The sequence below is a fragment of the Fundulus heteroclitus genome, chromosome 5, assembly GCF_011125445.2.
Source record: "Fundulus heteroclitus isolate FHET01 chromosome 5, MU-UCD_Fhet_4.1, whole genome shotgun sequence".
Lineage (NCBI taxonomy): Eukaryota > Metazoa > Chordata > Actinopteri > Cyprinodontiformes > Fundulidae > Fundulus > Fundulus heteroclitus.
In genome coordinates, this window is record NC_046365.1 from 10,135,767 (window position 1) to 10,151,129 (window position 15,363).

Genomic DNA, 15,363 nt, shown 5'->3' on the forward strand with positions numbered 1-15,363 from the left:
TAAAGGGATCTCGGGACACACCCATACAAGGGCGGTACACATCCAAACTGTGACATCAGCAGGGAAGCTGTGTCACCTCCGGGGTGGTATCTGATAGATATGTGCCAATCTTTTGGGTCAGTGCCATCTAAGTGTGCCATGCAGTTCTGGGATAAACAGCTCGTTCCACTTGACCTTGTTGATATCCTAACAGGTTCAAGTAATTTTTGGTAAATTTAGAAAGGCCATTAAAAAAAATAAAAATGTGGCCATATTTGAAAAATTGTAAGATGGTCCTTTTTTTCTATCCCAACTGGGTCAGTCTGATATTTTCATATTAGGGAGAGAAGAACGGCCCCTCAGAACTTGGAAAAAAAGACAAAAGAAAGAAACAGGAGTGTGTAAAATTAACAACTTTTTTTTGGAGGGGCCATGATCAGTGTAACTAGTCAGCCAGGCCAGTGACGACATAGACATATATAAAGAGTAGACCCCGCATCGACCGCTCTCGCCTATAGGCGCTGACGAGATTTAGGGGCGCCATCTTGGGGCGGTCGACAACTCCGCTAAGTCTAATGTGTTAACCAGGTGCAGAATCAATTTTAATCAACTATAACTCGTTTAATGTTGAACTAATTTTCACATTTGTTTTGCTTAAAACTTTAAAACTATAGCTATTATAACAAATGGTCCAATGCGTTTAAATAATCTTAGTGGGGTTAAAAGTAATAGAATATTCTGACATGATGTATGTATGTTTCAAAACACAGCCACGCACACATTTTTTATAATTTTTGTATTGCTATATAAACAAACACATTTGTACATGTACATATACTTCCCAAAAAGAACCCGTGATGGGCGAAATCTGTAAAGTAGTAACCTTTATTTATTTTTTTACAATTATTATATACAATGAAATACACTATAGTATATTGAAACCATAGAACAAAACCTTTTTACCGGCCCAAGCATTTGTTTAACAAATGAAAGTACTATATAAACGTTTTTTTTATTATTATTTACAAATAAGCTGTAAAATAATAATTTTAATCAATATGAACTGAAGGCTTCAAATTGCGGCGATCAGCGCGGCCCACCGCGACCCGAGTCATTGGATTAGAACGGGAGAAAATGAAAAATTAATATAAAAAAATACAAAGTACAGTAGGACAAATAGTGACTCGTGTGTATTTCACTGCTCTTTTGACTGAGGCGCTGCATCCGTGACTCCGCTCTGTAGCGTTTTTTTCTTCTAAAGCCCGCGGTGCAGGTGAGGTTTTTTTTCGGGAGAAGAACACATTTTTATCGGTAGTTGTCACTATTTTTTCTTCTGGGCAAAAAGATTCTTATAAACCGACACGCCACCTGATGAGAACTGTAATGAACGGCTCATCAATGCAAATCCGTGAAGCAGCGAGACGTGAAAGGTGAACCGCAATATAGCGAGGGTTCACTATATATATATATATATATATATATATATATATATATATATATATATATATATATATATATATATATATATATATATATATATATATATATATATATATATATATATATGCTGTTTATTCACTAATGTCTAACAACAACTTTGTATCCCCTATAGAAAACTTACATTCTGATCAAAAATATAAACAATGTCTTTTCATCTTGCTTGTGAAAGTTATCCCTCGAGCCCTGACATAAATAGTCCCTCGATTTAAACAAAAATGAGCCGCACAGTGCTGAGGCATCATTAGTGTGTCAGCTTGAATCAGCAGGATTAGGTATCAAGTCGACCGCCCCAAGGTGGCGCCCGTAATTCCTGCGCAGCGACAGTCAATGCGGGATCTACTCTTATATTATGTCTATGAGTGACGACAACGGACCGAGCAGCATGGCTGGTTAGCATCCCATTCCAGAGTTGGTATTATGTTTGTGTTTTTGATGTGCTCAGGGCACACAGAGCATTAAAGGCAGCCTATCAATGAGCCATGTTACAGCATATGTGTATAAATAATCTGCTTTATCAATTAAATGTAAATTGTCAGCTGATAGCTGAGAGGTTACGCCATATTTTATGATTTAAACTTTTATTTTAGTTGTTCAAGCATTTCACGCACATTGTTTGTTGTAAGTATCTCATTTGATTATAAAGTCTTACTTAGTTGTTGTTTAAATGACAAACGTATTTTTTTTACTATGGATTTGTCAAAAATATTTGTTTTCGTATAGGATTTACGCTAAGCAGATGTGTTTTGTTTGAAATTTAAATTCACAAATAACGATCGAAAAAAAAACGGATTAAAAGAAAACACGAAAGTGCGTCTCCGTCCCTCTTCCGGTGTCGTGCGGTTCCAGCGGCGGATGTTGATGTTTTGTTTCGCTGCTCGCTGAGCGATATGTGAACTACTTCGTATTTCTGTGCCAATTCTCTCCGTTTTGTCTTGGCTCTTTGGTTCTTAAGAAAATAAGGCTCATCTGTTTGTCGGCACCGTGTTTGTCCCGGTGTCACTGCCGGGGAGCGATGATGGAGGACTTTGACGAAATCTACGAAGAGGAGGAGGAAGAAGAGGACGAGGACAGGGCCGCGGAGGAACAGCTCCTCAAGTACGCTCCGGACCCGGTGGTGGTTCGGGGGTCCGGCCACGTCACGGTGTAAGTGTCCGGTAAAGCCTGTCCACGTCGGGTCTCGGTCTTTTTTCGTGGGGATAATGTAACAGCTGCGGTCTCCGTGTAAAAACTGTTAGCAAACAGCGCCAGCCGTTGCTAGGGAGCTAGCTGAGTCAGCTAGCTGCTAACAGACCAGCAGGCTAAACAAGGCAGCCCAGCGGAGCTGCTTGTGACATTTACAGGTTTTAAAACCCACGCACAGATGTACCCACTCTGTCTTCAGTCCACTTGTGTTATTTTACCCAATGACAAATCCAGCTACCGTGTGGCGACGCCTGTACAGACTGTAACCCACATGTGTGCATATGTAATATATATATTAGGATATTTAGTAGGCTACTTTTAAATTAACCCCGTCAGGATTCTTAAGGATTCTGCGGCACTACCATGTCCCAGAATCAAAGGCGGATCCCAGTTAGAGGGGATACATTAAAATTATGTTCTCCACCGGCTCCTGATAGGAAAAAATCCGGCTGGCGATTTTTTCCCCCTGTACGGTTGCCTCCTATTAAAGCCTGTTTGCTGTTGCCATGATCCATATTAGTGAGAATTTGCACAGGTAGATAGGAAAATAAAAGTATAGTACACACCTTTGTGCAATACTGGTTCCAAAAAAATAATAAAAAATACCCACCAAAAAATAAGTCAAGATAAAGTTTTGTATGGAAAACTGTTATGATTCTCTACAACTGCAGTTATTGAACCATCAATACCAATTAGGTATATTGGCCAGTTTTTTATTTTTTATTCTTGTTTTGGCAATAAACAGATTACTCAAACGCTTTAATTCGGGGGCCTCACAGTCTTGTCCTCGAGGGCCAGCATCCTGCAACTTTTAAATGTGCTTCTGCTTGCCTAAATCAAATGGCTGAATTACCGCCTTAGCACACAGTTCGGCTCTACGGAGCTCTGCTGCTAAGGTATGTGTTGGAGTCAGGCAGGGTGAAGCAGAGACCCTCTAAAAAAAATTGCAGGAACCCAGCCATCAAGGACCGACGATTCGAGACACCTAGAACATTTAAACATAACTCATATTGCAAGGACTTTATCCATATCCAATGCACCAAGTCTAATGTTAACAATGCATCAGGTGTGCTTGAGATCGAACTGTTGACAGCAACGTTTCATTGCATGCTAGAAATATGTCTGAGTCAAGAGAACTGTCCAAAAAGTTCAAAGAAAGCAGCATTGTCATGCACAAACGAGAGGATCAGTGGATACACCGCCTGGATGTGGCAGGAGGAGGAAGCTATCACAGTCTGCCCGCAGATTCCTGAGGACACGGCTGGTCAGACAACCTTGACTTTCTGCAAGAGACCTGCAGCTAGACTGAATGGCAGGAAAACCACAGAGGTTTTAGTTTCCGCAATAAAAGCACTTTCTAAGTACCAAAGAGCTCCTTGCCTGAACTCCAGTCAAAAGAAAAGTCAGTTTCTGTTTGCTCAAACGTTCTTAAGAAAGCAAGAGAGTTGGAGATTCTGTTGTTTGAAGGAATTCATTGAAAACCGGAACTTTTTCGAGCAATGGGTCAGTGGTATTTCAACAGAAGCAATGAATAAAGCTCATGCTAAAAACGTTGCTGAGTCTCAGTGACGCTCGTCTGGCCCTGGAAACCTGCTTCATGGCGGATGGCAAGATGGATTAAATAAAGTATCAGAAAATCCCAGGAAAAAAAAAACATTCAACCTGTGTGTGAGGAAGCCGAGGCTTTGGTTTTATTGGATTTCCAAGCCGGACCACAAATCCAAGCATACCTCACAGTTCACCAAGACGTGGTTTCAGATAATGTCCTGGAAGATGCCAGTGTGGCCATCATAGTCGTCTGACTTGAACTCCATTGGAAATCTCTGGAAGGCTGATGAGTGGGCTAAGATTCCTCAGGATCGCTGCCTGAAGAATCTGTCTGGCTATGAATCACATTTACTGGAGGTCATAACTGCAAAAAGGTGCTCTACTAACCATTAAAGATGCTTGTCATGAAGGGATTCAATAGGTTTGACACTGCAGTTGTCACTGAAAGTGTTATTTTGTGTTTAATGTGGTAAAACCTATGACTATATTAATTTTGCTGAGCTATTTTAATTAATCTTGTTTGGTTTGTTTATTACAACATGACTTTGCTATTCATGCGGTAGCTCAGGCACATTATTGCCCCACAGAGGTCAGCTGTAGAAATTCAGGGCTGCCCTTCAAAATGCAAACCCTCCAGCGTTGTTTAGAGATTGACCAAATTCTTTCCAAATGTGCCTCAATTTGCACATTGCTCATCCCCCCCCCCCCCCCAGATTCCAGTAAACCTGTACGATTTAAAGCCTTAAACAGTTCAAAAGCCTCTGAACTGTGCACTAACCTGTGCTGGTTTACTTCAACACAGGTTCGTTTTTTTTATGTCCATTGGTAGAGATTTATTGGCAAGATAAGTCTAAACCAGTGTTGTCATACAGGATTAGCTGTCAAGTTTAACTTTTGAGCTTTGTATAATGATTTAAAAATGAAAAAGACTCCATCTGTCTAGATAAGACTCATAGTATAAATTCTGGTATTTAGAGCAAAACCCACAAAAAGGCAGGTGGAGTCCTATAAACTCGACAGTAAAGAAAACAGTCCAATGAACTGATGAAAAGTGAGCAAAGCAAAGACTGTTTGAGTGAAGAGCTGCAAACAAAAGATGAAACATTTTCCGAAATAAAACTATAAACTGGGGAGTCTTCAGAGATGCACCGATCAGATTTTTGTGGCCAATATCTGTTTAGGTTTTTCCAAAGCTTTTATGTGTTGACACAGAATTTTGCAGATTCAAGTTTTCCTGTAAGAACTCTAAACATAAACGCACAGCAGTTTTTAATCTAACTTTCTTGCCCTGATCGGTCATTAATGATATATGTTGGGAGCGGAGGTGATGAGAGAGAGGGAGGTTGCTACAACGTTGAAAATGTTTTACCATCATTTAGAAAAGACAAATTGACTGTGGAGTCGATCTGTAGCACCTTATATTAACGCCTGGTGTCTCTCTCTGGTCTATTTGGTCGCGACCCTTTAACGCTAGAGTTGGTGATCCTGTTCAGAAAGACTTTTTGTTATACTGGGTAACATGGTCCTTCCATCCTAAAAGTAGTCAACACATTATGTATTCACAAAAAGGAGCTTATCTATTGGTTGTCCCACACGCCAATCATTCTGACGTGTTAATGTAGCGCCAGCGTGCGTACACATTCCTTGTTAGCTTCCGCTTGCTGGCTGCGCATGCGCACTTCTAGTGTTTATTATCCGGTTAGCTTAGCGGTTAGCCGTTGACTGTAGCTCAGCTGCTCTCACCGTAGACTTTGAACATGGCTGAATGTCGCAAGAAGCAAACCACGTACAAGTTTATGTGGAAAAAGAGGAAGGAAGTAATAAGGCTAGAGTGGAGACTTTTTTTACGTGATCCCCCTGAAGAGTGCAAGAGCAGGTAAGATGGTCCTGCGCCTGCGAGTTATTCAAAAAGGGAAACTTCCGGAAGAATCGGCGAGTCTAGCTTTAGCCTTTAAGGCTGCTGTCATTTCCAAGTCCATCAAGTTTCATGAGCGGATTAGTTTTCTAAGGTTGCATACAAGTAGGAGAATTGTGGCTGCTCCTCTCGGGGCACTGAGTGCTGCTATCCTCATAACTGTGGAGGCGTTTAGAAAAATGCAAATATTCTACCTTGTTTGGCAGGTTGGTTGCGACATATTTTCCGCTGCGGTCGGTGCCTGCTGGTGTGTGCGCCGTACATGTCGCTTGTGTCTGCACACTGGGGCAGATGGCGAGTGATACAGGGAGAATAAGAGTGTAGAGGTGAAAATATCATCTTGTGTTTTATAAAAGGACAATGTAGAGAGCTGTTTTTTTCGGGAAAAGGTAACCTGAATTGACTCCTGATTTCTATATTTTCCAGAAAATAAATTTGTTATAATTATTAACCTGACCGTTGATGTGGGGCAGAGCGGGTCATCAAAGGGTGAACTGCCCCGCTAATGTATCGACAGGGGAAACGCAGAAGATGAAAATGGACATCAGTTATTAATCAATCATCTCAGTTTTACTTATCCGATCGATACTAATATAAAAAAATGACTAACATCGGCTGAAATCGACGTTAATGCAGAAATGCTGTGGATCCCTGCTATATGTCATGCTTATTCTTTCTGTAGCCACATCCACAATGAAGAGTGTTGCTGTCAGGCTGCCCTGGTAGCGCTCAGTGTGGTGCATTAATCAGCCTAATGCATCGCATCTTTACCTAAAGTAACGGAGCAGCAGACTGATTCAATCTTGTATTCTGATGATATAGTTTGTGGAATTGAATGGTTCACCTATTCATGAAGTAGTCAATCTTATCATAAAAATCTAAGCTTTCACATCATACAGTGCAACAACTTTGAGACACAGTGAGGTTGGAAAGAAAGTTGTGTGATGGCTTGGCTGCATGTCGATGCCAGATGTGAGCAGAAACCAAAGATTACTTAAAAAGTCTAGTTTTATCCTTTTAAACTTTAAAGGGAGTTCTTTCTTTGCACAAAGTATTTCAGCTTAGGGCTGGGCGATAATTCAATAGCAATATATATGGATTGATAGCCGTATATTGATGATAGAAAAAAAGAGTCATTAAAAAGTTCAATATCACAACAGTTTTCCTTCCTTTTGCATTCTAGCCTATCATGTAGGTTAATACTACAGTCATTACATCCTCCCAACCAATCACAAACACAGACCCAGGAGTGCTGTCACCAAGCTCCGCCCCCTTCAAAGAGCTCAGGGATCACACATTCTTTTTTTTTTTTCTTTTTAAATACTTGCAGTTTTCGTAAAAAGTTGGTTGAATAAAGGGTTGAATGAGTTTGAATTCAGTGTTTGTGTGTTCTGTATAGAAAAATAAGTTGTTAACAGCCTAATATGGCCAGGGCTTCACTTAAAATATGTTTTCAATTTGTTGATAGTTATGGAGATTAATCAATATGATTTCTATTTTATCGATATGCTTTTTTTCTATTTCGTCCAGCCCTATATCAGCTACCATTCTAAAGGAAACGTTCCTGCATGCAGTCATTATAGTAAAAAAAAAATCCCCACCTCAGCCTTTGTTACGCTCAATAACGCTTTATATTACCAGTAACCAACCATAGCTGCAAGGAAACTGGTTGTTTTACAACACAGTGGTTGATGCAGGGGTTCTCCTTAATTTAGGACATATTTAATGAGTTTTCCTTCAACACTCACTAGTGAGTATCTGAGCTGTGAAGGGTTTGCATGTCACATATTTAAGAGGGAAGAGTTGTTTTACACTCAGTGTAACATCTGGATTTTCACACAATTATACTTATCCTCTGTGTCGTTAAAGTTTTTCATTACTTCTTGAATGCATTAGCCGACATAGATGAAGCATTTTAATGGCACCAAACCAGGATTTTTACTAGCTGGTACTAATTTCTGGTTTTCTTTAAGGTTTGACCCACTGAATCTGATTTTGGCCAATCCCAGTTTTCTAAATAGCAACTATAACACCAGTGGACTTGTTTAGGTACTGTTGATAAAGGGGCATGTCGGCCCGTTCTGAGCGCTGGCTGATTGTTTTGTAATTCACTGGAATATAATATATTCCACTTTCATTTCAGACGTCTTTCCTAATGCATAAAACATGAGTAGTTATTACACAGTGAATACTGCTTAGTTGCTAGCTTGAATGAGTTGGTTAATGAAAGTTTTCCTTCCTCCACAGGTTTGGACTAAGTAACAAATTTGAGTCAGAGTTTCCCTCGGCGCTCACAGGAAAGGTGAGTTTATTATACACCGCTTAATAACGAAATGGTCTCTATAACTATTGCCCGTACATGTTCTGAGGTGGACCGGTAGAACCTGTAGGACTTGTGCAGCCTTTACCAGATATTTGCTGCATTACTTGGCTGCTAACCACAGAAAGCTCCTTAAACATATTTACTCCACTCGCTATACTTTGTCTCAGCTGACTTGTAACTCTCCGTTGCTACTCTTTAATACTTTGAATTGTTAAAAAGTTTTAGGTTAAAATTCTTTATCCCAACTTGAAAAATAATTGTTAAACTCATGTGGTAGACTGGGGTGTAGTCTGTTTTTTTTTCTTCTCTAAAATGTCTAAATTTCAGCCACCTGCCAGCACATATACATCTCCAATCAGCCTGTATTTTTCTTTCTCCATTCACTGAGAAAAACACGTTAATGTTTGTTCCTGCATAAGAAATGCAAAAAGACACTTCATTTAGTGTTTCAAATGACCACGGGTGTGTCATATAATAGTTTCTACGGTTGTGTGATGGCCGGCTTCCTGTAGGTGGCGCCAGAGGAGTTCAAAGCCAGTATCAATCGAGTGAACAGCTGCCTGAGGAAGACCCTCCCTGTGAACGTGAGGTGGCTCCTGTGCGGCTGCCTGTGCTGCTGCTGCACGCTGGGCTTCAGCTTATGGCCGGTTATCTGCCTTAGCAAAAGGGTAAGGGACGGTCCACGCCGTCTTTCACTACCTGTATCTCAAAGTAACCGTAGGATCTGCAGCGGCATCACTGTAGATGCACGACAAAGGGCATTCATCTGGGAGCGTTCATCCCCCATGTAACATTTTGTCTTTCCCTCCCAGACAAGAAGATCAATAGAGAAACTTTTAGAGTGGGAAAACAACAGACTTTACCACAAGGTGGGTGAACATACTGATTGACCCTGAAGCAAAAAATCTACAACATTTCTCATCATTTCACTTCCTGTGTTTTGCAGCTGTGTTTGCATTGGAAGCTTAGCAAAAGGAAGTGTGAAACCAACAACATGATGGAATATGTGAGTATACGTTGTAGCTTATTGTTTTGTGTTTTGCTTTAGTCTTAAAGCACCGCTTGAAAACACATTCACAGGAGCTATAAACACCAACCACCATGAAAAGTTGTTGAAGGCCCCGTTTGTGGCACGTCTTGCTAAACTGTATTATAGGCCATTACCAATTAAACATGTATAATCAGTCTCCGCCAATTCGGGGTTTCCTCTAACAATTTCATTATTTTATATGCTCTACAATGACATTCACAGTGAACGAGACTTGAGTTGTCTGCTGTAGCTCCAAGTTCAGGGATATGTAGTATAAGAAAGAAAGCAGCTGAAACAGTAGTTGATAAATTATGACATTAAAAGCATAGAACGTAGTCTGTGAAGAAGAACTATAAATTTTGTCTTTACATAATTAACCGCAAATGCACTGAAATATGCAATAAGCCTAATTATCAACAAGTCGTATCAAAACAGCAAGCACTGACCTACCACTGTAACATACTCTTCCTGTGTAAACTTTTTCATGAGTAAAACGATGTTGGTTTACCAAAGACTATAGCTGTATGTGTCAACTCAGACAAGTCTTGTGGAAACTCCAATTGGTGGAAAAATAAACGTCGCCAAGCAAACATAAATAAGTGAATTAAGTGGGACAGAATCTCAATGTTAAGTTAGACCATGTAGCACTGATGAAATGCAGAGTGATATTTTACTGGAGTTAAAAGTTACTGCTGGTTCAAACATTTATCAGCAAATTTCTTTCGGTCCTTTCTAAGTAAGGGGTTTTTAGAAGTTTAATATCTGGCTTTTAAATCATGTGATGAAATTGCTGCTTGAAACATTCAAATTGTTCTTCCCATAAGCAATCTTGCACACTATGTTGTTATACTGGCACAGAATGGGTAAGTAGGGTCTGAGGAGTGGCAACAAACAACTGTATAAATACCATTTCTTGTTCATCTTTGAGTTCTAACTCAACACCTATTTGCTTTGTCACCTGCAGGTAATCCTAATAGAGTTCCTTCCTAAGATCCCCATCTTCAAACCTGACTAGCGAGACCGCAGGAGGGCCTAAAACTTCCACTGCTGCCCAGCTCTGTCCTGAAGCTACAATGGCTGTGAAACTCCTTCCCCTGAAATACTCCACTAGTGTTTACATTGTTTGCCCTCTCTTTTTTTTTTTTTTTGTCAAATATACCTGTTTTACACCATTGTTTACAAATCCATCAGTCCCCTGCTTTTGTTTGAGAGAATTTGCCATTTAAAATCTGACCTTTTTGGTCAAACTGAAGCTCTGTCGAGCAGCCGTTGACCCGAATCAGCCTGCAGGGTGTAAGCAGAGGAGCAGCCATGGGCAGGGATGTGGATTTTGAAACTTGAATACAGGACCGGACCTAGAAATTGAGTTCCGTGAGGACAGAAAAACTGGATATTAGTGACTTTTATCCCTAAACCAAGCACATGGCACAGTGAGACTAAAATAGTTTTACAATGTGGCACCATCAACTTCACTGGCAAAAAAATGTGCTCCCGTGCAGAGGTGTTGGATTGGTGCCCTGGAGGCCGCGGAGACGAGACGGGGCGGAACATTGTCCAAAAAAAATGTAGAAGTAGACAGACTAGTCCAACAGAAACATGCTAAGTTTTACTCCTCAACCATTGGACGTCTCAATGCCCTGTGCACAACTAGTGACAATCACACACTCTGACTGCACTGTTTATTGTATAAATGGGTCTTTGTGCTACGACGTTTACCCAAACCAATTAGGTTTCGACGCTGTTTGTGTCCAAGTGTTGGACTGATCGCCTAGCAACTGGGCAACGAAGAAACTTTCTTTTACAATGTTTCTTTTATCGATCAGTTTTGTTTACTGCTTTGGTGAAAGAGAAAATGGTGATTCCTGCAAAATGTGCTTGCATAATACAGAAATATCACACCTCAAAACAAAAGATTTTCTTCTTTAATTTTTTTTTTTTTTTTTACATATCTTTTGTGGGGTTGTGTACCAATAGCGTTCAAGGACACCTTTGATTGTTCCTTTTGGTAAATTTGTGTCAACAGTGATGCACTCTGTCTGTCCTACACTCCGTTTCATGGCCTTTGTCATTCAGCTGTAGACCTTGACTTGTTCCCAAGTGTTTGAGTCCAGGACAAGAATGAGAGCTCCGCTGTTTCAGATGTCTCTGTTTATAGAGTTCAGGCGCTTCGGTTGACAGAAGTTTAAACTTTCCTCTCAAGATGTTTCAAATTAAGCAGACCACTCCCAAACTAGAAGCATGAATTAAAAGTTGCTCAAAGATTTTTTTCTTTTTTCTTTTTTTTTTTTTTTACCAACAAAAGACTTCCTATGGTGAAAACCCTACAGAGAATCATCAGTTGTTCCACTTGGCTTGTGTTTTCTTTATACCTACAGGTTCAGTTTCACCGGTATCATAGCTGTTGTTGAGCTGATCACGAGTAACTAAAAGGAGATCACCACAATTAGTTAATTTCCTGATGAAGATAGGCTATTTAAAAGCGTCACTAAAGTTTACCACATCACGGGCGTAGGCATGTATATTCTCACAGCTTGATAAACGCGATGGAAAATCCCACAATCTCAATGTATACACACAAAGATTTTAAACCATGTCTAACACGATATTCTACAGCTAATATTTTTTTAAACAAAGTGCTTATTGTGCTGAAAGTGTAAAACGTCTGTGGTTGTGCTCCCTTAACATTGACACAGACGGTGTAATAGGCTGATATCCGGTTAATTAGGCTATCGGCAGAGGTAGCCATCCTGGAGTTGGCTGCATACCAGAGACGCCGCTCACAGCTTTAGAAACCGAAAATGTTTTCAAACAGCAGAATTTTTGTTTCGTAAACCAGGGAAGTGCAGTCAGTGGCCTTTCAGCCAGCTGACCAGCAGTGTGCAGCAGGGCTTTTACTCTGTAATTACAGAGTGGGAAGAGCTTACTCCGGCACTTTCTCTCGCATCTGACTAAAGGGACTCTTAAGTTCCTGCAGTATTGTGACGGTATCTAGTAGCGGTTTGGTATACCTTGATACCTCAAGCCTGTCCATACCTGTGAATAGCAAAATCTAAACGTAAAAGACCCACTCTAGAAGATAACAGCCACTTTTTAAGGCACCCATAGTAAGATTATTGATTTGAAACTTATTCAGCAATGGTTTTGGTTCAACTTTCTGTCCTAAGGGTTCCCTCTTACACAACGCAACTCAAAGCACCATTTTAGTCTGACATGTTTAACATTTGCTAAAGAGACCATTTGGGATTGACAAAGACTGCTTTAGAGTGGCTGCTCTTTATGTTTTTCTGCCCCGTCTGTCCACCAGTGTGAAAAACGTCCATACGGATTGACTGAGATTACGTATCTTATTTATCTGTGGAATTTAAACAAAGCCACCCCGTTTTAGCTCTGGTGATTGTATGGGTGGCACTCAGGGGACATGCATAACACAATGTAGCATTACAAATAATGCCGTTGTCATTTATTTTCCACAGTGTCGACAGGGTGTCATGTATAATAGCATAAAGACCACACATTACTTGAATAACTGTAAAATTATGCATTTCGAGTTTGTTGTGAGAAAGAAGGTAAAAAAAAAATGTCGATTAGGTTTCCTGATGTCTCGCTAGTATTTCTGTTTAGAAGCACATACTTCGCTGACACAAACACACAAAATGTATTAGTTTATCTAAAAGACAAAAAAAAGGAAAATTATTGCAGGTTGGCATTTTGGTTACTCTGACACTTTTATACTTTTTCGATTGCCCTCTTCCTTTTGTAAATCAAGGCATAACATGGTTCTTTTTTTTCTTTTTTGTTTTGATATGTGCACAGTGAATGCCAGATGCATTTTGATTTCTTAGTGCTGATTGCGTGATTGAATTCTACACAGAAATGTATCATTTTTATATGATCCAGTGTGTAATCTGTGAGTGAGAAAAATATATATCCAAATGTAGACATATGTACAGTTATAAAACTACTAATAAAAAGACAATGATATTCTTTTGGGCTCCTTGTTGATCTTCTCTTTTTTTTTTTATTTAAAAAATCACATTTTGTGGTGATTGATTTGATTGACTCCATTTTTTTACTGTACACTGTCACTGTATGATGCATGCTTAAGCTGCTGTCACACTTTATCTTGCCACATATATTGACTTATTTGAAAACATATTAGGTAACTCTAAATGTGAAGAAATTAAGCACATGTTTTTAAGCTTCAAATTCTGCAACGCATATTGAGTGTGTTGCACGTGTGTGTGTGTGTGTGTGTGTGTGTGTGTGTGTGTGATAACATAACTTGTAAAGGATAAATACATTTTGTGAAAACGTGACAATCATTCCACATCACTCAAGTTTGCAAATCTTCAACCACAGTTCATCCCCGAGGCTCTTATGGCCTGATTAAAGCCTGGTTCACACAGCAAGATTTTAAAATTGCCAGCCGATTTCCAAAACCTAAGAAACACCACATGTAGTGATATAAAAATCATAGATATAACAACGCACTACACACAAACAGATTTCACTCAGGACAGTTCAGATATCAGATGGGAAATCTCACAACATGACTTAAGAGTAGACAAATATGGATGGCGAGGAAGAGTGATGGCAATAGTTAATAGACTAATTTGAACAGATATTAAAACATTACAAAAAAAAGGCTCAAGTTAAACGAGTGGAGACAGTGCAAACGGGGCGCTCTACATTTGCTGCACTATGATATAGAGGTGAGTTTTTATTTTCCCCTCCGGGTTGCCTCTAACCTGGCCAACCAGATTGATAATGTATAGCACTCAAGTTCTGCACATTCTTCTTCTTCTCCAGCTCTTCTACAAGTTTCTGCTTCATCCCACTTAGCTCTCATGCCAACCATCCATCTTCTCAGTAATTAAAGGTTCAAAGCTTATTTATGTCCTCTCCAGATTTTCTGTTCTCCATTATATATCCATGGGGCTGATATATAATGAGGAGTGCTAAATTGCAGAAAAACATAATGCGAGAGCATTATGTGGACATGTCATGGTTGAGCTTCAATTATTGCGTCTGCAATGGATAAGACGTACAAAACCAATTCGGTCCGCCCCATTTAAATCCGTAAACTGCACGTGCTACTGGCAGATTGGGAGCTGCCGTAAAAGGAAGATGAAGTTCTAAGCAATGTTTAAATTTCCGAATGCGATGCCTGTCAGAAACAGCCATCACATAATCTCTCCAGACACCCCAGATGCACAAAACCATTTTTAATGAATGGAGAACTTCTGCTAATTAACTTTTTCTTTTATTATAGACACTATTAGTTATCGCTATAAAAATGCAGGAAAACAGTTGTATTGTCAGCAGAAGATCTGCAAAAGCTGTTCCTACAACATAACGGCAAAGCAGAAAACAAAACCTTTTATTTATTTCAACGTTTCTAATTTAAATAAGAAAATATTACAGCTGTCAATTTAGCAATGTAAACATTTCATTTTCATCGTTATTCTACCGGTTTGTGTATCGGTGATGGTGGCCATGTGACAGCTGAGCAGAGCTTCTCCAGCCTCCATTGACTGAAACCCTCCATCATTAGAGGTTAAAGTGCACTGTAAGTGTCTCAATGTGTTACAAACAAAAGTAAGAAAATGTGAAAAGATAAACAGTGATAAGTTACATTTATAAAATGACATATCAGTCATAAAACTTAGACCCTATGGCCCTATGGCCATATAATAATTTAATACAACATAACTGTGTTTTAACCGCTGGAGCTAGGAACCAGCCCGTCTGCATGGATAAGCAGGTTTAGATAACGGATGGATGGATGGATGGATGGATGGATGGATGGATAACTGTGCTTCGTATGGGAACATTTAGGGAGGAAAAAAATCTTTCTTGCAACATGTTTTTAAATTGCCTTGGTTT

General features: G+C 39.7%; 1 protein-coding gene across 1 annotated transcript; it reads left to right on the forward strand.

Moving 5' to 3' along the window:
* Positions 1-2,291: 2,291 nt before the first annotated feature.
* Positions 2,292-13,463, forward strand: chic2 (cysteine-rich hydrophobic domain 2). The gene is made up of 6 exons (XM_012855745.3): positions 2,292-2,622; positions 8,372-8,426; positions 8,960-9,115; positions 9,260-9,316; positions 9,394-9,453; positions 10,442-13,463. The coding sequence occupies exons 1-6, from the start codon at positions 2,492-2,494 to the stop codon at positions 10,490-10,492; spliced, it is 510 nt and encodes a 169-aa protein (XP_012711199.1). The 5' UTR covers positions 2,292-2,491; the 3' UTR covers positions 10,493-13,463.
* The last annotated feature ends 1,900 nt before the right edge of the window (positions 13,464-15,363 follow it).

Coding starts and splice junctions, on each gene's coding strand:
- chic2 (XM_012855745.3), top strand. CDS start 2,492: ATGATGGAGGACTTTGACGAAATCTACGAAGAGGAGGAGGAAGAAGAG. Junction 2,623..8,371: donor GGGTCCGGCCACGTCACGGT/GTAAGTGTCCGG, acceptor CTTCCTCCACAG/GTTTGGACTAAGTAACAAAT. Junction 8,427..8,959: donor CCTCGGCGCTCACAGGAAAG/GTGAGTTTATTA, acceptor GGCTTCCTGTAG/GTGGCGCCAGAGGAGTTCAA.